Source organism: Linepithema humile, chromosome 3 (genome assembly GCF_040581485.1).
Source record: "Linepithema humile isolate Giens D197 chromosome 3, Lhum_UNIL_v1.0, whole genome shotgun sequence".
Taxonomy (NCBI): Eukaryota; Metazoa; Arthropoda; class Insecta; order Hymenoptera; family Formicidae; genus Linepithema; species Linepithema humile.
In genome coordinates, this window is record NC_090130.1 from 20,645,628 (window position 1) to 20,672,391 (window position 26,764).

General features: G+C 34.3%; 1 protein-coding gene across 7 annotated transcripts in view; it reads right to left on the reverse strand.

Moving 5' to 3' along the window:
* Positions 1–254: 254 nt before the first annotated feature.
* LOC105672712 (QRFP-like peptide receptor) overlaps positions 255–26,764 on the reverse strand; it is an 85,479-nt gene continuing 58,969 nt past the window's right edge. For 6 of the 7 annotated variants that reach the window (XM_012367821.2, XM_012367818.2, XM_012367822.2 and 3 more), the window contains 8 exons: positions 25,083–25,204; positions 18,566–18,689; positions 16,083–16,288; positions 13,150–13,264; positions 12,497–12,657; positions 8,736–8,897; positions 7,599–7,768; positions 255–4,363 (listed from right to left, as the gene is read on the reverse strand). In XM_012367821.2, coding sequence (XP_012223244.1) covers positions 7,696–7,768; positions 8,736–8,897; positions 12,497–12,657; positions 13,150–13,264; positions 16,083–16,288; positions 18,566–18,689; positions 25,083–25,204 — 963 coding nt within the window. In that variant the 3' untranslated portion in view covers positions 255–4,363; positions 7,599–7,695. The remainder of the gene's footprint in view (positions 4,364–7,598; positions 7,769–8,735; positions 8,898–12,496; positions 12,658–13,149; positions 13,265–16,082; positions 16,289–18,565; positions 18,690–25,082; positions 25,205–26,764) is intronic. The other variant, XM_012367823.2, reaches the window with a different exon arrangement.

Sequence of the window (26,764 nt, forward strand, 5' to 3'; positions counted from 1 at the left end):
AATTAATTATACATTCGATCATTGAATATTTGGGGCGATGCGCCCGATTGGCCGGTAATCCTCATTATCGGCATAACTCGAGGTGAGACATTGTTGAACGGTCAGAATAAGCAACTATGCGAATAACTATGTTGTGGTGGATAAACGTGTAACGTATGCAGGGAACACAGATAGTCCTCCCGTAAGGATGGAACGGAATATATAATGGAGAGCAGGGATTTTCTAATTAATTCGAGAGAGAGAAAGAGAGGAAGGAGCGTTCAGCATTTTTATTTAATACCAGTTTTTTCGGACGTGATCTAAATAGTGTCGCCCTAAAAGAAGTTGACTAGTACGTACATCAACATTTAAAGCCGTTTACAACATCATCGTCTAATCATATGTATTATACAATTTGTACTCGCTATTACTTTGTATGACATAGAATAAATTAATATGCGCGTCAAGATCACCCGCGCGTTCCTGTGAAAAATATAAAACTCTTCGCTGCATATATTTAATTAATATAATTACTGTACATATGCAAAAATCGACCTTCCATTACCGAGGGCGCGCGTTGTAAAGATATCTATTGTCCAATTAAGAAAATCGAAAAGTGTGATGTAAAAGACAAAACAAAACTTACGTAATATTATTAGAGTCGAATTTTAAAGTGCATGCAGATCTATTTCGCCACAAATCGTGACTTCTTCAATGTTAGACTCATACGGAGAAAATTTTAATTCAAAAATGATATACAGCAGTAGCCGCGCATTATAAAGGAATTATAAAAATTTTTACTATATTTTTCACATAATAGCCAGAGTATTTAAACTTATAATTCCTCTTACAGTCCGCGGCTACTGCCGAATCATAGTAATTTTTGATATAACATTTTCTCCATGTAGTGATGCATTATAGCTGAAATGTAGTGCTTCGATAATTTTCAAAGTTATAATTAAAATACCCCAGCGATGTGCCCTAAAATGAGATTATATTGCAGTGAACTTCAAGAATTTCCAAAAAATTTCGTTGAAACTTCGAATTAAGTTTTTTTTTCACCACAGAGTAAAGATATATACTCGGTGATGAAAATTCATAATTCGTTCGAAAAATTCGTATGAAAAATTCATATGCACTAAAAGTTGGGAAAGTTCCTGGATTTTTTTTATCCTCGTCTGTAAAGAATATTTGTATAATTTTGCGATTAATTGCGATTCTCGGCAGTAGAAAATCGATACGAGAGTAGCTTTACGTATTTCATTGTGGTTTGTCATCGACGGACTGGTCATCATTTTATCAATACATCAAATTATTAATACATCAAATACAACAAATACGCACAATACTCCGAAATAAAGTTATTAATACATTGCCGTTCAATGGCTTTCACAATTAAATTACTTCTGCTGCGTTGCTTAATCAGTCTGTTAGGCGGTTCAAAATAGAATCCTTGGCACAGATGTTGAATTGAAAATAGTATGGCAATGTCAGAGAAATTATGAATGAAATTATAATTAATTCTTTAAATAATATTTTAAAAATTTCAGTATGTGTGTAAAAATATTTTAGTATATAATAAAAAATTATTGAAAGCGTAAGCTCCTGTTCAAATGCGTACTTCAATAACGCATTTGTGTGTGTATTTCCTTAAAATTACGAGAATAAAGCCAACAACAACGTGTTGGCGCACGTTATCTATATATATGTATGTATATATATATATATACAGGGTGCGTCAGCTAAATCCGGACAAAACAAATTGTTTATTAAAACACTCTTTAGACTCAGAAAAAACTTGAAATTATGAAATATTTTTTTGTACGTTGCTTAAGGGATCCTCTCTGAATACAATTATTCTATATAACCCCCGTTTGCTGCGATCACCGCTTCAATCCTTTGCCTGAAGCGCGAGCACGCTCTCTTCAACTGCTCCTTGTCTAAATCAACGAATGCTGCTTCAATAGCGGCTTGAAGAGTTGCCACATTGGGGTGCCTGGACTTGTTAGACACTCTTTCAATAACGCCCCAAACATAATAATCTAGGGGGTTTAAATCCGGACTATTAGGAGGCCAAAATTCCTTGGACCAAAACGCATCCACGTTATCGTTAAGCCAATTTTGCACTAAATGGCTTGTGTGAGCCGGTGCACCGTCTTGTTGAACAATGTACGGCCTCCCGGAGGCCGTAGTTTCCATCCATGGCTTTATTACAATCCTCAAAATCCGGAGGTAAACCTCCTTCCTAAACGTCCGGCGCGAAGCGCTTCAATTATCGCCGCTCTTCGATTGTATTCCGCACTTGATTTTATTAACTCGGACATTTTAAAGGTTATACACGTTTTACACAAACATTTGACTAACGCGAACATTAACAATCATTTGTTCCTAAATTCACACGTAGCAAGGAATTCTAATTTAATTTTGTCCGGATTTAGCTGACGCACCCTGTATATATATATAGATTTTCGTTTTCATCATTTTGTCCAAACACGTAGATACAACGATGAAAGCTGTTACACACTGCGCAAACACTGATTTTAATTCTGTCACGCGACAAGATAATGTGTCACAAGTGTCATTAAATGATCGTGTGCTTTTAGTTACATTTTTTTTCTTGTTCAAGTTCCGAAACTTGTTTACACTAGCCTTATGGCACTCACAGCATTATCTCCTCGGTGGGCACAGAATCGGGCGCCAGAACTACGTGTTATCATGTTCGCCAAATCTAAAATGTTCAGATAATCCTCTATACATTGATTAGCGACTTAGTTTCCCCAGTTTTTTTTTATACGACTATCGATGCGAGCACCGCGTTTCACGGCTCCGCTTAGAATCATACACATATGAGAAAGTCTTTTAATATATCAACTTGTATCATTATTATTACTACAAGATAGATTCATAGCCATATTAAGGATTGAAAAGCATAAAAGCGCAAAAAAAAAAAAAAAAAAGAGAGAGAAAATGCAATATTTTGAGTAACAAATAGAAATTACTCATCTAAAGGTTGCTGGCGAGTTTTTTTAGCATTGACTCGCTGAAGTTAATTAATCTAACTACGCAATTATGATGCGAGAAGCCTCATATATCCTCGAAAGCACGTGGCTCGGAGTCTTGAATGATACATCTTTGCAAGTATATCTATAATAAATTTATAGTCATCACCGTGGCTTTAAACTTTGAATTGTTGATCTACAGAAATGATACATAAATACACGCAAATATTTTATCAATAAGCAGCAGCTTTCACAAACTCCTCTCACAGTGCAGAAACTGTTGAGAAGTATTCCACCAAATATTTCGCAAATGTTTCCTAAACAATGCATACTTGATTATCGGCTGCAATATATTCTGCATCTAATACTTCGAGCGAAACGTATCGAGCTGTTTCCGAAACATTCTTAAATATTCATCGAGTTTTCCCGATGCACTTACTTTGGTCCGTATTTCTCACTGCGCATTTTACCGATACAATACAACTATTGGACTTTGAATTTTCTCTGAGATACTCAGTATAAATATTGAATGGAAATCGCACCGGCGTGTTCGCAGCTAAATATGCGCTGCCCAGCTCCGAGTTTTTCCTGAGGTAGTACACGCATTACACGGAATAAACAGAGTCTCAGAATCAGACAGCGCGTCTCGCGCCAAAGCGAACGGCGAGAGTGTTTCATTCCTATTTCTTATTTTATTCTTATCTTATTCTTAAGCACAGAGAGTGCTGTGAATTAAAGAGACACATGTCAACGTTCAAAATACATTAATCAATACATCGACGCGAGAAGAACTCCGCAAACTAACCGATTTGTCTTTCTCGCTTATCAACAATTTAATTGGCGAGACATCCTCGCTAAATTTTTAAATCCAGGATACATTTATGTGAGATTTATAGTTTAGCTACCCTGGCGTGTCCACGGCGCGGATTGTCCACGCCTAATCTAAGCGCCCTTTGATTCTTATCCACCTACCTTATCGTGATTGGTTTAATGTCCAAATTGTCCGAATTTGTCCAACTATGGACGCCGCTCACTGGGATGTATGAGCAATAATGCTGTCGAGACGTGGCACGACGAGGATAAATAAATAAATCATGAGCCTATTTCACAGGAACTTGCATTGACCGCGAGACAAAAGCCTGAACGAGTCTCGCAGAGCCGCCGTCGATTCACCAAAGCTTCTGTGTCACTTAAAGCGTGTCACTCACTCCGCTCGTCTCGAAACAGTCCTCGTAGGCGGCTGGAAGGTCGCAGGGCGGCATCTCACTTCGGCAAATCCCACAATCGCGACCTCTCTCGACTTGATTCGCGTCTCCCTGTCGAAAGTCTCCTATCTAATAGAGACCTCCCTCGACGTCCAGGGATGAAGAAAGAATCAAGTCCATCTGAAAGCAGACGGAGAGAGATGGCAAATAACAAGCGAAAGAGGTCGGGTAAGACACGTGGCGATGGAATTTCATTATCTGACGGAGCTTGAAGAGAGAGTAAGTCGCGAGAGACATCCGGATTACATTTCAACGAGAGCAAATCTGACTGAGCGAACGCTACGCCGCCCGTCACGCACCGGTGCGGAGCGTGCTTCGCAAAGCAGATGACTCGCAGATTGATCCGTGGCAATCTATCCATTTGATTTTTCATTCCATGAAAAAAAAAATTGTGAATTTTTAAAATCAAAAGTGCAAGATCGTCTAAATTCATTTCTGAAAGAAGATCAAGACTGATCTTATTTTAATTCCTCTCTTTTGATCAAAAATTTTTATTCAGCAAAATTGATTTATCTAATTTTTCAATCGATCCACACAATTTTATCGTTCTTTTTACTTATAATTTTTTAGTCCCTAAAATGAACTAACTGAAATCGTTCAATAAGTGCAATAATTACCTGAATTCGAATAATGTAAATAAATATCTTTGCGATAACATTTCTGATGAAATACGAGGGGATGGGAAGATTATAAAATTATTGCAGAAGTTTCTCTGCTCGAACTGTAGGAGGATTTGTGAAGTGAACCCGAAATCTCCAAATGTTTTTCCTTGTGATATTTTTCTCCGCGGATTTGTGAAACGAGATGCATACATCATGCGCCAAAGACTTCAGAAGAGCTGAATATCACCGGAGAGAGCTTAAAAATAATCCAAATACGTCACAAAATGTGTATAATATTATTCTCTTCGTGTATCAAAACGTTGATAGGTACTAGAGTCGAGTGTACTACTTATGTCTTGCAATAAAATCACATTCCATAATGCCGAAATTTTCTGCGAGCCGTCTTATAACAGAGCCACAAAATGTAAATATCAATAAATCGCATTTGTATTAAATACGCTCGCATATTTTTACCTGCAAGATGTAACATAAAATATTACGGATAAACGAATAACGCAAAAACAACATTGAAATATTTACTGAACGCGAAAATCGTTAAGCAATATGATTAGCATTATGGAAAATAGGTGTGTAATTAGCAAATAACCCTCTTTGATTTCGTTTATAATCATTATGAACCACAAAAGTCAATTATCATTTGCAGCAATTGTTATTCGCGGTGGTAAATTGATACCGTAAATTACTAAATTAAAGTTCGATTAAAAGATTATTTTCAGAATGTTATAATGACTAATGGCGCAATAATCAAAGTATAAAAAATACAAGCAAAAAAGTTACATTTTTTTAAATCCGCAAATATTTTTACAGCTTTTTTATTTTCAATATTAAATATCTTCAAAAACACATATAACAGTATCAATATTAATATCAATATTAAATATCTTAATCTAAATTTTAAGAATTAAAATTTTGATAAGCAAAATCTACTAATAATTAAGAAATAAATAATTATCAGCTATAAAATTCTTCAAAGCTACTATAACATTTAGTTATTTGTTAAAAAGCATCGTTCCGATTCTTTGTACAAATTTCGCTTTTTGCTGCTATGCAGAAATGCACACGTAATTTACAAATGCATGAATGTTTCTTTGTTCAAAGTTTCGTGATGTAAAATTAAAATACCAAATATAAAGATTATGAGATCGGAAACATTCGTAAGAGAAACATTTTGTACATTCTGTGTTTATAATACTTTGATCTCTGTTATATATATTTCTCGATATATAAAGTTTCATTGAAATCTCGCTATAAAAAAGATATTGAAATTTAATTCATTTGGACGAATATTTTCAATATACGCGTAAAAGTGCTTTAAATACTTGAAATGAGACTCGATATGATAATATTAATAATATATGTATAATGGTTTCGAGCCAAACACGGTTATTGGTGCGAAGTAAATTAATTTTTCTATAAAGAGACATTAGACTGACGTCAAATTGAGATACTTAGAGTGTACGAAAATTAAGTACATTAATCTCACAACGGAGAATCAGAATGTACAAATTAAATAAGGAAAGAAGAAAAAACGAGAAAAAATATCAGGACGCGAATAGCCAAGCTACTCTTTTTGTTATAAAATTAATTTATTTCGCACAACGCGCGATGGCTCAAAGCCGTTATATATAGTATATTATTGATATTGAATACTTGAAATATTTAAAAATAAATAAATGCGTCAAACACGGAAATAATTAATAGATTTTTAATAAATTTTGACGTTTTGATTAGATTTTGATAAACATCGTCACAATTGTTTCTGCGAATTTATTTTTGTTGTCGAAACGTGGGCGCGACACGGCTCGTCTGTCGCCATTAAATTGGTCAACTGCGGTCATTCGCAATTTACAAATATGTGGATTTCCCTTTATTCACGGTGCTGCGATGTCAAATCGAAAAGCCAAATTAAAAAAATGGATTGGACTTTTGCGTTTCTTTTGTACGGTTTAGAAAATAAAAAATTAAACTGATATTTAAAACGAATAATACTTGTGCAAAAAAATCCAATAAAATTAGTTGGACATAAAATTAGATAATTAATACGCTTTTGAAAAACAGAAGCGAGATAATTAAAAAATATATTGTTAATTTGGATATATTTCTATTAGTAGCATGAAAAAAAACTGTAATAAAATGAAATGAAATAGATTAGTGCTTCTACATGTGCAATTATTTCAGTTAATAGCTTAAATTAATATGCAAAATTTTTATGACAAACAGAAATGTTATAAATATAATTATTTTATTGTGCACTCAAGTATCAACCCCGAAATTAAATTATTATAAACATGTACTTATCTAACTTATTAAAAAATGATTGAAAATAATTTTATACGTAAAATTTATATTAAAAATCATTTAAATTCTAGATCTCTTCTCTTGAAAATCTCCTCTTTAAAAAGTAAAAATCTCCTGATATACTTGCGATCTTCTACTACAATTTCGCGCAAGATGCTCTTAAAATATTCCATTTCTTTTCATAAATATTGAACGGCGTCTTTTCTCGCAATAACACCCGGAAGCAAACGTATGATTCTACTAAAAATTCCTCCATGCTTCCAGGACGCTACTACAACTAAAAGAAACTCGATTCGACCTTTCGATCGGCCGCGGAGTCAGATACAAGAAAAAAATCCGCTGCGACAGATTAATAAAGCGGCGAACCGGAATGGTTACGTCAGAATGTGAATATGCGAGATGAATGGCGACGTTTGACTGACTGTTTAGTTTACCTCGATCAATTTGTGCTCTCCATTCGTCTACTCTAGCCGGACATTCGCACGGGCTTTCGGGGTCCCTGGCTGTCAGAGTCGACCTGGCTGCGCGCCCTCACGGATACACTACGGGATGCAGATCGGTCGAGTTTCGAGACTTCGACTCTCGGAAGGAGTTTCGAATCCACCTGAATCATGCATGCAGAAACGGAGCAGACTTTACTCTGACCGAATCTTAGCTTAAGTTAATGTTGAAAATTTTCAAGTTGCAAAACCGCGCACCGGTGAATAGCCGAAATCTTTGCTGATGGGCAAACGGTCTCGAAATTCAATGGCGAACGTGAAAGTTGATGCAAAACTTTTAAAGCACATATCAGTAAGGAAGATGTATTCCAGAGGATATTCTTCCATTCTTATCTTTTTTGTTAAAAAAAAAAAAATCCGTTTTTGTGGGGAAGAGAAGCCGATTTTATATTTTATATTCTAAAAGCCAAGGATCTATAAAAGCCGATGCGAAATCGTCTTTCAGCGTATACTTCTCGCCATAAAAGCACACAATCTATATTTTCCATCATAATTCTCTAACTGCTATAAAAGCCACTGGTACCGCACAAAAGCTTTTCTCTACGGAACGTGCAGCTTTCGTTGCTTTCATTGAAAGATTTTATGTTCACCACCAGCCACTTGCAATCGTTCGTCAAGCGTTGGTAATTCGTAGTTTATTTTAACAGGAATGAAATCGCGCATTTCAAATTAGCACGCTGCCGGACGCAAATTGTGTATAAACTACTCCACAAACGCACTCGCGCCATTTTGCAAAAGTCCCGATTTGTGCAAACTATAAATGACTCCGGAGTAAAACTTTTTTTTTTTTTAATAAAAATATTTTCCCACGCGAAACCCGTTATATTAAATTAAAAAAGCGTTTCGCGCGGGAATTATGACGGAACTTTTTAAGGACATTACGAGAAGATTACGATCAACCTTTTAAACTGCCGCTGAGAAGATTGCTGACGCTCCATCATTTTTATGAATCGACATAAAGAAAGAGATATTTCGCGAGATCGATATGCGCATTTCGTAACTCTCCCCCTCTCCACCCCGGCGACATCAACGAGAGCGCTATCGACGTAACGAGCAACGGGCGCGACCTACCTCACGCTGGTTGTTCTAGTCTGGCTGAGGCTGGGGTGCCTTGTCACAGACGATCGGTAGCCTCTTCTGGAGCAGCAAATCCACCATCCGCCGCAGGCAGCCGACAGAAAGCTCTCCCTGAAGTGTTTCGACATAAACCCATAAACTATCGGGTTTATGCAGCTGCAAAAGCAATGCCGCGGATTAAAGGCACGTTCGATGTGGTGATCGGATCGAAAGGCGCGATAATCGCCGATGGCTCAAGTGCACAAATCGCGCGGCTAACGCAGTCGACATCGCGTCGACTGTACACCTGCTCGTAATACAGCCGCGCGCGCTGTCACATCGGAATGCGAAATAAAATCAGAAGTTTAAATCTGGAATGCGTAAGCGCGGATGCACTTTTGACCAGTCGCCATTTTTCAGATGCAAATCCCGTATCGGCTATTCTATCCGAAGTGGATCCCGCCCACCAACTTTTCCAGCGCGATAACAAAAAAGAAAAAGCGCGATACCAATATCTATTTCCGAAGCGTGAAAGGAGAGCGCTCGGAAAAATACTCCTTTTCTTTTCTCGTATATCCAGAAAGTTATTTAAAATGTAAGTCGAATATAAATTGAATTATCTAATAATATTTCAATTTTATATTTTGTAAAAATAAATAACGTAATAACGTAATATGCTTTCTTTTAGAACACAATAAAGCTTTAAAGAATCGAATTTTCAACATTTTTGTCGCTAATCGAAATTAAATACTGCTTTCGAAAAATACGCAAGATACTTTAGTGAATTAGAAGTTCGAAAAGTTCGAGCTATAAAACACAAAATTATGTTTACGATTTAACTATAACAAGTTACTCTAGTTTATACGTTTGGGTATGTGAAATTCGTGTACGCCGGAGTTAATGTAAGGATTTTCATGGTTTCCGTAGAAGCTTTAAGACATTTAGAACGGCAAAGAAATTAGACGAGCAGAATTAGACGTGGGGATCAGAAACTGACATTCCAGGACTTGCATTAAGTAGAAGCTTTCTCAAAGTTTGTATAGGAGTAAGATCAAAGCTTGTTTGTAATTAAGTACAAGTATAAACAGAGACACTGATAGGTTGATAGATCCATTTCTTGCTATTAATAAGGACTTTCACGTTGTACGTTGCCAGGGGCGTATACACGAGGGATATTTGCATGTATAAAACCGGGTCCTAGAGACAGGTCAAACTTGGGAAACTTGCCAAACTCCGCCATAGAGGTTTCCTTCCATCCGATTAACAGAAGTTACGAGCTTGAAAATTTCAGATGATATACACCATATATCGGTATACAGCGTCAAGCTTGCAATGGCAGCCGAATAGAAAATAATATATGCTTATGTAAAAGCAGCTCTTTCGCGTAAAAGTAATTTTAAACTAATATTTCAAAAGGTTTATTTCACAGCGAGCACATACGACACGTAAAAACGCAAATCAAACGGTAAAACGTTATTTGAAATTTATATTTTTGTTACAAAATAAAAAAAATATTAAATTCGTATTATCTCTTCCTCGAAATAATACAACTGCACCTCAATACGCTTTACGTACCGATTAACTTGCTTAATTTGCTTTTTTTGCGAAAAAATTTCTACGTCGTAACCAACCTTCCCATCGTCATACTGCATCTATTCCCAGCAATTTCCGATATTTGCAATATTGCAATATTGAAAAACTACTGAAAGAAAAGAAACTCTCCGGAAGAGGGAGAAAGAGAGTTTGCCAGTAGAAAAGTTCTTTATAAAATATAAGTTTTTTGTTAAAAGTAAAACCACTTAAATGAAGTGACATTTATTAAACATCTAAAAGCGTACTGTATTTGCAATTGTATTTCGAAAGATTTGTCTTGAATCTTAATATAATTTTTTCACGTATTTAAATTGCTTTTCACTTATTTATGTATAATGCAGAATCTAGTTTATCGCATTTTTTATAATAAACCTTCTCTATAAACTGTCTATTTCTCTTTAAAAAAATTTTTTTTTGCTAAAAATTTTACACAAAATTTATTATAAAAACTACGTAAATGGTTGCAAAAAAATATCACATGTATAACAAAATTTTATGCAAAAAATAAAGTCATGCGAAAAAAACAGTCGCTTTTTTTACGTTGGGTGAGTAATAATTTAATTTTTTTAAAAGGCAAAAGTAATATCACTTTTTTAAGAGACTGTGATAAAAAACTACACGAGGCGGAGAATGCGATAGTTTTCCGCAACGACCCGAATCACTTCAATAGTATGCAATTTATCTATTGCATTCACGTTGTTGCCCGGCGACATCACGACTTGTTAAGCTAATCAGGGGTTGTTAACAAAATGACACACGGCATTTGCAAAGATAGCTGTTAAAGCTATCTGTATCGCGGAGTGCAAAAAGTCAGCGATACAAAAAAGCGCAACGGCGCAAATTCCGCACGTATCCTTGTCGCGTTTAATACGCTGTTCAATACGGAAATAATTAAAATTTGCATTCCAATTGCAAACACATCATATCCGTGCCATAATGCCCGCAATATGAAACGTGCATCTATAAATATGTATGTAAAACACGAATAAGCTAGATAGCTGTTATAAATCAAATTTATTCATCCGAAAGATTAAACAGCGCATCCAACAGCTCGATTAATACGTTACTAAATTGCAGTTTTTTTTTATATTTGAATTTCTCGTAAAAATATTTACAGTATCAAAGCAGAGCTATGGACACATTTCAAAGCAGAACTATGGACACGCATTCTTTACATGCGTTACAACATCGAAAAATGTTGTTGATTAAATTATTTAAAAAAAGAAATTCGTGCTCTCTGCATAGTTCCGCAAATGATTCAATGGCAGTAGTAGTAGTAGTAGTAGTAGTAGTAGTAGTAGTACAAGAGATATAAATATGGAATAACAATATAGAATGTTTAGATTTCTAACTTCTAAGTAAGTCTTTGTACTAGCGATAACTTCGTGAATTGATTCGGTAATATTGTTTGTCTTCTCATATTATGTTTACATACATATTTTATATCGTAAAGTTGCTTTATAAAGTGTCTCGCGTCATTTTATCATATTATATTTGATGGATGTAAAATCGATATGTATATTAATATATTCATTAATTTTTATTAAAATTTTAAACCAAATTTGGCTCTCAGCGATTTTCAACTACTCTCATAAATTTTAATAATCCCTGCGTTTATACAAAAGTAAAATGCCACGACAAAATATTCGTTTAAAAATAAAAATTAATATTATAGAATTAATCAATACTATAGAATTAATATTACAGAATTAATACTATAAAACTTAAATAAGAAAAATAAGCCAATCAAACGTTTTACAATTTGCAATTTTCATGTGTGTTTTCATTTCTGAATGATATTCTATATTTAAGCTTAAGTTTTGAAAAGCAAATAAGATATTCAGAAACAAAATTATTTAAAAATATTTGTCGTCAAATTCAGTGCATAATAAATATGAATGCCACAATCAAGAAACGATTTGATATTTCACATTTGTATTCGAACTTTATATTCCATATTCATACTTTAGACTTTAAACGAAGTCATGCGTTGTACAATTTATTTAGCGGAACGTAACTGGCGTCTGACTAGCGAAGTGCTTTTTCTACTGATAATACGAGCTTGCAAACGATCCCCTGGAGGCAGCCGCAAGCCGCGCGATCACGTGAAAACTAAGACCGTCGTAGGTCGGTTTTAAATTAACGACACCCAAGAGTTTAATTTCAAAGTCGAACCGTCATACCTATTAAAGTAAGCCATCAGCTGGAACGCGGTGTTGAGGTGTTTGTGCGGCCCGTCTTTGATGCGCGGAAGGTAGCCATAAGCGGTCAGCACGTTGTCAATGAGAATCGGGCCCCAGCAAATAGCGAACAACACCACGACGGCCACCAGCATTTTCACCACCTTTCGGCAATACGGGATAGAGTAGTGAGAGCAGTTTTTCGACGTTTACGAGAAGCAATACGCATCGCAATGTACCCGCGGTGCGCGAATGTTCCAATATAGTCGACCAGTGTACCAATATAGCTCGGGTTCAAATAGCCAAACAGTATAGGCGAAGCTATTCAGAGCTCGGGATATATTAGTCCTCGCCAGTTTAATCTCAATTACGATGTGTGATCTTTAAGAAACACCATTTAATTTAATTGTGTTTATCGTTGAGAAATATTTTTAAGACAATTCTAAAATTTCCGCGCCTTCAGACATGATGACTAGATGACTAGATGACTATGATACAAGATGACTGATGATACAAGATGACTAATAAATACCAAATTATTAAGAAATAATATAACAAATTCAATTATAAATTGATCAAATTATTAATTAGTTTCGAATGTTATCGTTTTCGAGTCAAATTACATAAAAGAGAAATAATGAGAGATTAAGTCAAACCTGCTTCATAGTCCGTGATTCTTCATCGTTGTCATCCCGACGCGGTCTGCGTTCGTTTCCACTCTGCCGCTGCGTCATGGGAATAGATTCTGTATCCATGCTGTTTGGATTTAATCTGAAACAGATTAAAACTCCACTCTGTTTTAGGAGGAAAAGCGGATCGCGTTCTGATTGTACGCCAATTCTGTGCGCGCCATAATATGAGGTGTACGTTCATAAATCGATGGATTAAAAATAAATCAATTATTAGGGATTCACTAAGCTTTAGGAAACATTACCGAGATATTTGAGCAATTATAGAAGTGATGTGCACAAAGTGGTATAATATTGATTCTAAGTAGGTACGTCGATAAATTCATGATTAAAATTTGATCTATTTATTTTAGAGCATCCTACGCACAAATTGTCTGAAAAATCGATAATAATTTTTCTTGGCAATAAACTGAAATCATCATTTGTCGCGTTTCTTTTATTTTCACCGTCAAATTATATACTGCGTAAAATTATTTACAGATTTAGAAAGAGTGCTTGCAAAATACAAAGGAACACTTGCAAAAGAAATTGCTAAATTTATATCCGGAATAGGCGCTTCATATGGAAAATAGAAATTTTCATCTTGGTAAAATATTGCATGCAGTAACTGCGTTATAGCACTACTCCGTGGAATTTTCTTTGATGTTGCATATGACAGCAACTTTATCTCTAGGAATTTCTTTGAGTTAGTCGATATATTAAGACTCTGTGTCGGAGAATATTTTGAAGTAGCGACCTTCTTATGCAAATATAGGCGTTAATTTAATAAAAGTTAATTGTAACATGTAGTATATCTTAGAAGTGATGGCAATCAATAGTTAAAATGCATTTCTTTACATATTTAAATTAAATGTATATTCAATTTTCCGCTTTGAAATTTTCTGATTTTAATTAATAAAAAATGTGTAAGTAGTCATCTAACTAATTTAAGTCTATCACATTTCTCGATTAATCTAGATTATTATTAGTTTAAAAGAATTCTTTCTTTTAAATATTTATATTTAATATGTTCGCCTTTAATTTTTGCCAGCAAGTTCAAAGGCTCGACTTTAAAGAATCTTAAATCAATTTCTTTCTTTTTCAGCAGCAAAGTAGAAAAAATATATGCAATCAAAATATTATGCAATATTATATTAAAAGAACTAATTTCTTCAGAGATAAACTTCAATTTATCATACAATTTAAATCTTTCTCGAAAAATAACAGTTCTTCAATCATCAACAAAAAGATTCCTCGAGCTATTCGTAAATATGTCAAGCAGTTACTTGAAGACGCGCATTTGTGAAGATATTTCACGCGAAAGACGGTGAATCGAATCAAGTCAAGTTATAAAGTGCAAGCGCACTCCTGCATCACATTTGCCCGATCGCCCTCGATCTCTATTTCAAGCGAATTGCCTGCGGGCTGCACTTTCCAAAGAAGCAACGCTATCGGCGATGCGACTGTACCCGTGACCGACAGTTTGCTTCCTGCCTCAGTCAAATACCGCTGCGTGTATGTACGTAATGACAACAAGCGTGAGAATTTAAGCACATGAGTCTTTCTATGGTATTTCTAAAAAAAAACTATTTCTGATTAAAAAAAAAAAAAAAAATACACGACTTGCTACTTTAAACAGAGTAAATGATATTTTATCCACGTAATTAGACCGTAGTAAAAAATTGTATTAAAACTTCCTGTCTCGTTTTTAATACCTTTTAATATTTTAACCAGATTTCATCTAATATTTTGCGACGATTTTCCGCACACTCAGAACGCGATGTGCAGTTATAATTAACAAACTATATTTTTGTAAACGTCATAAAACTTTGCAAATAATTTAAATGAATTGTAATAAACCGCGGTAATAAAATAAAGACAAGGCAAAATTGACATCTGTTTACTTGCGGAAATAAATTCAGATCGTGAAGAAATAAAATTGTGCTATTTCCTCGGCACGGATTTAAAGGTAACATGAAATGCAAGCCCTGTCATTTTTCGCTCGCATTACCCAAGCAATCATGGCAAAGGGATCACAGTCGCGTTATTACAACGGTTGTAAAACGACACACGCGTAAAATATGTTACAAATAGAAATACGAGCTTCTTCGTATTATTATCAATCGATCTCGATATGAATTTGCAACGGGCTTCCAAAAATCCAACTATCAAGTTGCAATGTATATTAAATCGCTGGCGCGTCTCGCCGCGAAATGTCCATCAAATGTCAAAAAATGACATTTCTCTTTTTCCGCTTGCCCACAATGTCCGGGGATTGACGTTCACGAGGAGATAATCGACATTTTATACAGATGGACGAGAAACACGTTTTTCGATCGCTTTAGGGCTGTTACTGTGAAAGGCAAATAACAGTTTATGCGCCCATTTGCGAATTACCACGTCTGCATCCACACGATACGATAACGAACGTCACACATAAATTACTAGCCGACGCAAATCGGATTCAGGGTGATTATTGAACAGAAATAAGCAGTAGAATTTAATCGCTTAAATATCAAAACACGCGTATTTGTTGCACATTTTACGAGATAATGACATTAAAATTAATGATCCGTTTTCATTATAAGTTTAATCAGCAGCCGATTGTATACAATTTCTAAAATTGGTTTTATTAATTAATTTAAAATTGATATTTTCAGCAATATTACTCTATTTATCTTCTTTACTATTGATAGAAACAACAAAGTATGCCAACATATTTTTAATAGAAAAATTTAATTACCTTTCTATATTTTCTGAATTTAAGACTCCGTCGCTGGCGAATCATAAACCTTACGATGTAAGAATTGAAGGATTTGTTTTTCGAGCGGAATTTTTTGTGGAAAATACGAGATGAGTGTATTCAATACTTATCAGCAAAGCTCAGACAAAGGATGAAAAAAAATGGTCTCCGGACTTACGCGTGTCGCGATGTCATGTGATACCGGCGCTGCATAACGCGCCAGATCTCCCAGCAAATGGTTGTATAGCAGAATGCCATGACGATCAGCGGCAGCACGAGGACCAAAACGAGCATATAGACCTCGTGAGCCCGCCACAGGAGACCAGCCTGAGAGTCGCGAACGCACCAGTAGGCGATCAATCTCAGTCCGACTTTTTTATGCGTCTGGAAAACAGAGGTGAGTAAAGGATATGTGAGGCATCCTCCTCCACGTGCCTCGAGATATAAACGAGGCGTGTAAAGACACGTTTCTCGTATCGGATAACTTGCCCTCCGCCCCGTAGCTACGTTTATTAAGTCGTTATACAGGCATTTACATATGCCGACGATAAGATTTCGCCGATATGCGAGAGCTTTTTATCGCTCCCTCGTCATTTACCTCACTAGCGCCGTAAAAAGGATCAACGTCCCGCACCCACGCCTTATTAATTCTTTACGACAAGACTCTCTTCGGGCACGGCTGCTGGAAGCAGCATTCGACGAAAACCGTAATTGGATGTTTTTCGAAAAATATGACAGATTGAAAGGATTTATTTTATTTTCACGATTTCCTTTATAAAATTAAAAATGAGTGACAAGTCATATAATTCAAATTAGGAAAAGAATGACTTTTCGAAATACGAATTTTGAAATGTAAATCTCGAATTTCCAAATATTTCTATTATCACTATTTACAATACTTGAAACCAAATTTTAAAAAATGACATAAAATCCATTATTAAAACAAACTCTTTAAACAAGGTTATTTCACAGATTCGAGGTAAAGCAAACGATAAGAAATCTTCATTAGTTTTTAATAAATACTTTAGATAAGGAATCTTCATTAGTTTTTGATAAATACTTTAGATAAGGAAAATTAAGATGTCTCGTTTATTATCTTGCTTAAGGCAGAAAAAATTGCGTTTAAAGCAAACGTTACGACACAGCATATTGCTTATTTTTTCTCTTTATGAATAATGCTTGGTTAAAGCTTTACAAAGAATAAAAAACCATTTTCGTTTCGGGCACTGCATTCTTCTTTCACATTTTATTCTCGGTAGCTCATAACTTTTATGTCAAAGACCTACGTAAAAATTTCATTTATTTCAACTCTTTATCTACTCCTTTGCGAGTTTCTCGTAACAATCCACTGGTTAACTTCAATTCAAAAATATTACATATTTATAAAATAACAATTTTAGTTCATTTTTATAAATCTCTTGTGTAAAGAGAGAAAAAGAAAGAGAGAAAGAAATTAAATTCTATGTCCCGATTAACGTCATTATTAAAATCGGCTTATCTCCGATATCGTCGAGAAATATGTAATATTATAGAATAAGAGAATATTATAGAATAAGAGAAAAGGTTGCCACAAATAAATCCTCTTACATAACCATTGAATCAATATTTTTCATTATAAAGAGAAAATCGAAATTAGCTTATAGCTCGGCATAAAAAATGTTTTTTATCTTGCAAACAATTTTCAATCAAACGCACAAATTCAATTTGCGTAAAAAATAAATTTTGCAAATTATTTAATCAACGACTTCAAAGATCTCCAAAAGAAAAATCCAAGCAGCACTCATATTTAATGCTAAATGTGCCTGGACTCAAGATAATATTACGTGAGATAATCTTTAATTGAATTAAAATGAAATAACTCTAGATTAAATAGGTGAATTCTTAACATTAAATCTAGAAGGGTGAATATAACCGTTATTAACATTATAACATCGAGAACTCTGAAATATCTTGTACATTCAGATAACAGAGCATTAGGATACATTAAGCTTCTTATCTTGAGAAGTGTTGCAAGCTCCGAGGAAGCTTCCGCCAGGTGGAAATCCAATCACGTTGAATTCCCTCGATTTTCCGCTACGCGGCCGATTATCTCGGCTTAGCAACGTATCTTTTTAACGCTCAGATAAACCGCGTTTTTTTTTCAAACTAAGTGGGCGAAGTTGGGCGTATCATCTTTATCGGACATATTACTGCGGGGCGTATCATTCTCGTATTTCATGTACATATGTCACGCGCACACATGTATATAAGAGTAAAATATTGCGAATATATTGAGTGTGAGAGTATTGCGAAATATATCGAAACGACCGAATATACGAATATACGAATATTAAAGGGCAGAATCCAACAATACTACCCCGATATTTTTTTTGGGATGATTACTGACCCGATCTCATTTCAGAATTGAAACTACGTAACCGTATCTATTTTTTTTCAATACTTGTAGTTAACAATTTGCCGTTATATATTCAAGCTGCGTTCATAAATTGCCTTCTTAGACTTGTATTTAATTAGATTGCGTTATAAATAACTTCCATCGCGGCAGTAAATATAAGCGGAAGTTATTTATGGCACAACTCAATGAAAAAATTAATGATAGAATAGCGATCAAATTTTTGTTGAGGAAAAATCAACTTTAATTTTGGCGGAAAATACACGTACCTGTGTAAACACCATCGGAATTCCCAATAGAAACGCTGCGATCCAAGTTATAATCACGATCTTGCGAGCTTGGCTTATAGTACAAGTATATTGTGCTCTCATTGGATGCACTATTGCGTAATACCTGAAACAACATTACCAGAATTATTTTAAGCAGCTTAAAACATGCATCCTTTAAAAAATCAATATATATCTACAATAATATTTAATTGCATATGTCTTAAAATAAAGTGGAAAATTATTAAAAATCTCCATTAATGGTAAAACAAAAAATAAAACGTAAAAATGTATTTTAATAAAAATCCGTTAAAATGAGATATTAAGATAATATTCAATAAAATAAAATACATGGTTTTATTAAAAACTCCGTTAACGAGCAATTTAATCATTAATTAATTAAAATACAATTGTGAAATAATTCTGAGAAAATTTTATATATTAATTTTGCATTATTTCTTTGCATTTATTTTCACACCGTTATTTAGGCCAGATCTAAAATATTCTATTTCGTCTGGTGAGGTACATTTTTTACGAATTGCCATTTACGCGTCGCAAATATTAATCTGAGATATTTCATATTATGCCTGCAGTGTGAAAATGTAATAATACTCAGTCAGAGAAGACAGCAGAAAAAACTGAGCCGCACAGCATTTCATTCGCGAAATCATGTCGCTCTAATATTCTTGTCAAAGTGATTATCTCGAAATAATCATTGCATCACGAAATTGTACGACTGGAGTGGAATTCGAGGAAAACCAACTATTTCCTACCATGAATATTTAACATATTTTTATAACCTCCAACTATATTATGGTATATACAGTCTTATCACGAAATCAAAGAAAATATTTGGAAGTATACACTCGCCAAATTTCTTTAGAAATTTGCTATTAATAAGTAATAAGTTTATTTAAGATAGCTATATCCAAAACAAAGAAAAAATTCTACAAAATAATCTCAACAATATTTAATAGAAAAATGTCTAATTTTATCACAAAAATGTATAACAATTTTTTCTCTCAAAAATAAACAAAATAAAATAATTTTATTAAAAACATTGCAAAATTGACTAGTTTTATTTTTTTCTTGCTCTATTTTATTTCAATTCTTCTATTTTTACTAACAGACTATTTTAATGCTAATTGTTTCTAAATGAGAATATCGACATATCTTTTCGAGTAATTTTCGAGTAATTATTGAAAATAAGAATTATTTATTGAACTAAGCACTAGAAAATAAATCAGATAAAACTATTCTTCAATTTTGAATTAAGGAATATTGATTTTTAATTTAATTTTTTAAATAAGCAAAAATTTAATTTTTAGCCTTAATTATAGATATACAATGTTGATATAATTAAGAAATTGCAGTAAATGATAATAATCTCTTGACATTCTCGCAGAAAAAATTGACTCTAACTTGATTAAAAAATCTACTTAAAAGCTTGGAAAAATAATAAACAACCCCCAGGGATAATAACCCCTATATGGAGAGAGTAGAGTATCATGTTTAGGTTTTATTAAAACAAGGGTTTCAGACTCAGTAATGTTCCGTTGTAAGCCGTACCTTACGAGAGCTGTCATAAACACTAAAAAGCACCCGTGCAAAACTGCATATAAATACAAAATAAGAGCCTGAGAAAAGTTAAGTCGCGGCTTTGTAGAAAGTCTTACAGGTCGAATCGTAACGTGGAAAAAAAGAACAAAAATATAATAAGCGCGTAGGTAGACCAAATCGCGTAATAGGGCGGAAAATCGGTCGAAGCATTTATACCGTATTCTGTGGAGTCCGTCGTTTCCGCCGGATTTCTTTTTATTCGCGTGCAACGGGAACAAAGAGAAGACTGAACAGCCGCCTTGTGCCTTGTTTTCGGCAGCGGTATTATCGTCATCATGAATACAAATTGCACACTGCAACCGATGTTCGCGCCAATCAAATGCGCACCTAATAATGGCGAGTGAGTCAAATGAAGCGTCAAATGAAACGAACGGGTCACTATTTTCGAATTTTTTATCATCCGCAAAATTGTACACGTTTTATGATCGCACGAGATTGCTGTTGATCGTTCGCATTCGCGTTTTGTCACGTTTTCGCATTCCGACGAGAATTTTTTTCAGTTTTCGAGAATATTTTGGAATAATGTGCAAAAAGTCAAACAACTAACGATATTAAATAATTTTTAGATTTTTCCGAATGATTTTTTGAACATCATGTTAATTACTTGTATCTCTAAAGTATTCAAAACTCTTATCTAAAATATTCAAAACCATAAAAAATAAAAAATAAATTATTCCACTAAAATTAATATCTTAAGTTATTTATTTATTTTTTGTACAAACAGTAACTGAAACAAAATTCAAACATGAGTTGGAGTTTAAAAGATTCCACATGTCTTATCAAGAGTTAAGGGAGCTTTAAAACTTGGCAAAAGTAACATTCCTTGTTTGGTCCAAACTACAGTCGAGTTTAGGTCAAGTTTCCGTTTGTTTTATCGTGAAGAAAAGAACATTGAAGTTATTTTATTTGAAAGATCGATAAACATTTGTTGTGTCACAACATTTTCAATACTCGTTCCAGTCATTTACAGACTCAATGATTAACATCACACTTCTCTAATCTTTGTAATTTCTATTCTTCGAAAATGAAAAAATACGTATTTATCGTATTTAAAAAAAGAGCATAAAATACAAGCAACTTTTAATTTATTTACGGATATTTTAAATTTTTGTTTTAATATTAGGTTTTCTATTCGGTACAAATGTGTCTTTGTTAGCATGCATAACATGACATATCTCGATCATCATTTCGACGGTAATGATTCAAATTTGACAAATTTAGCACTCCTCCATTGCATAATTTCCACTTTTAAATTATGCAAAAAGCATTTCAGACAAACTAGATATGTAGAAGACGTATCTATGGAAGTATGCTAAGATTTGTTCGAAACGCATTTTGATGAATTTCGCGAAAAAATTGTAAAGCCGTTTAGTACGATGCTGAACACGTAAATCCAATATCACGGTAATATTTTAAACATATAAATAGTCTTTGCTTATTCACTGATGCAATGAATTCTCCACCAATGGAAGGAAGCACGGTCGATAAGAAATACTCTGCACGTATTCGCAACACGTTGACTTGGGAAATAATATCAGTATATAAGACTGAAACGACAATATACGGTTCGTCCAATGCGTTATAAAATTCGAAAAAGTTCTTGTGAAATTTTACGAAGTAACTCGGATCTTTTACGGGTCTTCAATACATATAAGCTTAAATTTACAGACAAGGCACTCCTTAGTTAGCCAGATTGTAATACGTCATCTGCCTTCGTGCATATCTTATTATAATCTTGTCATATAATAAAGGAGCGCCTATTGTTTTAACAATTTTGAAATTATATGTGCACAAATATATTAAAAGAACCCGTAGTTTATTTTGTAATTTTTTAAAATTCTACGAATAATTGTGTTTTGTGGTATTTAATAAAGTCGTATATGCTGATATTTTCTATGCATTGATTGTAGCATCATGCAACTATTGATTTTATCGCGCTTGCTAGGCCATTGCTGCACTGGCAAATTAGGTTTATTTAAGCGGCTTACGTGCGACCTGACTGATTGTAGTGCTTTGACATTTTACAGATCGATAGTTCGTATTAAACGGCTTGTTTAGTAATTATGCGCTGCGGATTAAATTCCTAACAAGCAAATATCGAATGAAAATTGCCCCTAGAATAAAATTACTGCTAATAACCCGATGATGCTCGAAGCAACTCATAATAGTATACTCGGAATCTGCAATTTTAATTTTAGCGCTAAATTTGACTCGGTAATAAGCTTTCAATTTAAAATCAATTTTATCGTTATTAAAAAACCGAGGTATCGACGAAACATCATAAAACAAAATTCTTCATAATCTTAGTTGCAAATGTATCGGAATGTCACGATGAATAATTCAAGATATTTTCTATGACTAGCTTACGAATAAATCTAAACTTGTTATGTTCAAGCACAAAACAAAGCTGTAAGGGAGAAATAACAATTTCTCAAATTTATAGCAAGCCATAACGGAAAAGTGTGAATTGCAAAATCGGTTTGATGCATCGTGTACGAGTATTTCCGACAATCAACAAATTTATGCGCTACACTTATAAAACTAGGTTGAACATGTCATGACATTGTGCGAACTTACTGTTTCATTTTACAAAGCTGCTTTAATTACGAGAAAAATGGTTGAGCGAATCTTCGCGCGTTTCACATCACTGCGGCTCTCTCTATCTCGAAATATTTTCGAGATTTTGTAATTAAATTATTTTAAGTGGCGTCATTTTACATCACGTAATTCGAAATTTTTTCATCGCGTCTTCGAAAGGAACAAAAAAGGAAGAAGAAATTAATACAGTTAAAAAAAATTGAAACAACTGAAGAATCTTGTAATACGATTTCCACTTGGAAGCTTAAGACAATCTTTAAAAATGAGCATTATTAGATTACAACGTTATTAGCTAGTGACCTGGATACGTCTGGAAAAAAGAATACGATTGTATTCTTTCCTTTTGCAGGGATCAAGGGACTGTCATCCCTGGCTGGACGCCAAGTAGCTCGAAGCTCGACCGTGGCGCCTGCTGTAATTACTACACGCGCCGCGGCTCTTCCACGGAAATGCAACAACTGTGTTCCAGACAGAGCTGCATAATTAATTCCTCCGGATATCCGACAGTGCTCCGATAGTCGGAATTCTCGTAATCTCATTTAACTTCGAGGGATGAGAACGCCGCGCGTTAGAATCCGAGACGGCGCGAGGAAAAACGGTAGAAAATCCTTTCCCGCCGCCCTTCGGTTGTACAGGGATAATGAGAGAAAGAACAAACATCCAGGGTGATTTCCGTTAGTTGTTCCCTTAGATCCCCGTTGAACGGTGTAAAGTGCTCGGATTAATGGCGGATATTCAGTTTCAAAGTGTTTCCCGTTGTCGTCACCCAATCGTGCGCGGCAAGGTTCAATCGCGAGAGAAGGAGAGGAGCAAGGATCGTTATACAGCGCGAATACGCCATTGGAACGAAATAAAAGGAGATCTCTCGCGTCTCAGGCAATCGGAAGGGTACGCTTCTGGCGTTCTTCTCGATAGAAGGTCGAAGAGCACAACTGCTCTTAAACACCGGTGCGCGATGTGCCGCAGTTTGTACGGTAAAATTCACGACGCCCGCGCGATAAAAATTCAAATTGTATTACTTCAGACAGTATTATTATTACAAAAATTGCTATGAAATAAATTAAATAGCGACCAAAAAAATGAGATATTCTTTACTATATACGGATTTTAATATTCGTTACAACTCAGATTACGTATATTCTGCGCATTACATTTAGCAAAGATTTGAATTTCTCTTTATGAATATAATATATGCGGTATTTCAAAAGTCTATCAGCAAGTCAAAATGTAATATATATGTGTATATTATTATACATGTAATATAGATAAAATACCATAAATTGCAAACTGTAACTAATATGTGAGTAATTAAAAGTAACATTTAAAAAAATTAAACTTAAAGCAATATCTATAACATGGAATTGTCGCACTATACGTGCGATACAAATAATATGAGATGCACAGTAATCCTGCAGAATTAATTGAAACTGGGCGTTGTAATGTAATATTGAAATTCAACCTCTGCATTACACAGCATTACCTTGAAATTATGATATCCAAGAATTAGTGCGAAATACAAGGCACCAGTAATAAAAAGCTTTGATTCGACAGCCAAAAAATTTGTACAACCTAGTTTTTACGCTTTGATAACACAGCACAGCATTGCATTACAAAGCATCGTACCTCTCGTATTTTTATAACAATTTATTCGCGCACTGGATTTTCCACTATCTATATTGCTCGCAGTAATTTGATTATATTTGTTGTTGCGTAGAGAAAAAAAGAGAGATAGAGAGAGCAGCTATGTATTTATCTTTTACTTTTTCTTTGATTGAATATAATTCCTGTTACAAACGTTACTTTACGAATCTTGAAGATGACAAGATCTATTTATATGATGAAATACCTAATAAAATTATTATTGTAGAAAGTAACAGTTTAATAAACACATTTCATTGTCACATAAAAGCTTCCTATTAAAATTTATGTCATCGCTCTCAATTTTTTTCTACAATAAAACGTCACACATCTGATTAATGCACGGTGCTCCCGGCGAGCTTTTAAATTAAGCATGCAATTTTAGAACAGCACCCGATATATATATATATATATATCGATTCAAATCAAGCACGCGCTATCGGCTTGAATAATTTATGCGAATTGTTACGACACAATATTTTATGAGAATGAGTATTGCGCTACCTCCCTTTACCTCGGATGCTTGCGGATCTTTTTGCGGTAGTATCGATGTTTACTGTCCGTCTGATCCGCCCGCGATTTACATACGATTATAATAACCGCGATGCATAATCGATCGGCGCCAATAGTTCTCGCACGGGCAAAGCAATACGAATAATCTTACCTCTCGATCGACATTGCGGTGAGAGTGACGACCGAGCAGATAGCCGACACGCTCTGCATATAATGTACTGCTTTGCATAGAAAGAGGCCCATGGTCCACGTGTAAGAGAACAATTTTGCTATCTGTAACAGATCAATTATAATACATGAGTATATGCTGTACAAAAGGGAAAAGGGCATAAGATTTTTATTCGTCAATTTTATTAGGCTAAATGCAATTTAGAAATTGTAATTTATTACTTCTGATGTTAGAGAATATACAAGTGTATTTATGTTTGACAAAACATCTTTTGTCTTTTTACATAATATTTGATGGTATAATAAATAAATTTTTCAAAAATAATGGTGTTATTGTTTGTTCATATACAAGTTTTTAAGAACGGTATTATAAAGCTACTTAAAAAATGGCAGATTATAGATGCGTACATTATTTAATAAAATCATTATAACATACAAATATAATCGTTTTATTCATCCGAATAAATCCAATATAATTCATCCAAATGCTTTCGCGAATAGCTGTACATGTTAGATTAAAAATATAAATACCGGTATTTTGTATATTTCTGTCTTTTTCTCTCGATAATCTAGAAATTTTTTTCACGGCAGACTTTCGAGATCCGGATTATATCGATTTAACGAGATAATTGCGTTATCGAGATATTAACGTTATATTGTGTTCGTGATATGCGGCTTATTGTTGCTGATAAGCGTAATATTGCGTAAGCAGGTATTGAATGATTAATTAGTGACGTTTTCCAAGATATAATCCGCAATACGGAATGATTAAACAATCACACATATACCACGCATGCAATTATATCGGACGAAATCTCGCACGGGTAGAAAGGGACGCTTTAATCCGTCAAATAGTGTAGTAATTGCGCCGGAATATCCGACTGCAAGTGGTAAGAGCACGTGCAGGCACGTACGCGATGCGCCTGGAACGCGAAAGCCTGAGATTTCGTTGGCTTTCCTCCTCCTCCTCCTACTCCAGTTTCCACGACCCTCGTTCTGCTCTGTAAACGTATTCCGGGCACACGTAATGCGATTTAATGATTGCTATTTATGTAGCGATGTAAGACGACGAGACATCTACGCGATTCGAAAACGATTAATGAATTATCGGGAAAGCGCGCTTTTTTAGCTGTGTTTCACTCCGATTTCGCACCCTTCTTTAATCCTAGAATTGCAAAATGAGTAAAATATATACAAACGAGTACGTCGTTAGGATAAAATAATGAAAATTTCCAATTTTACTTTATCCTCATTTTCCAATTTCACTTTACCCTCTCTTTTTATTTCAGCTTTTTATCGTCCACGTAGGAAACAAATTGATCATTAATTTATAATAAAAAACGTTATCCATTTTTTTTAACCTTACAAAAATTCGTCAGTTTCTTCACTACAAAGTGAAAAATACGCGAGTTTCGCTATCTTCTAATGTGTTAAATTAAAATATTCATCAATAATTTTAATTAACTTTTCAATATTCTGTCAAATGCATTTTCCATTATAGAATTCTAGTACTGCTAGAAATTAAAAGAAATACGATCAACTATTAAAATATCAACTATTAAAATAAGAACTTGAAAAATTTATAAAATAAGAAAATAAGAACTTGTGAGGAAATTATGTTAATTACATCGGAGCAAACTTCCCCTCGCAATTCTCTTTACAAAT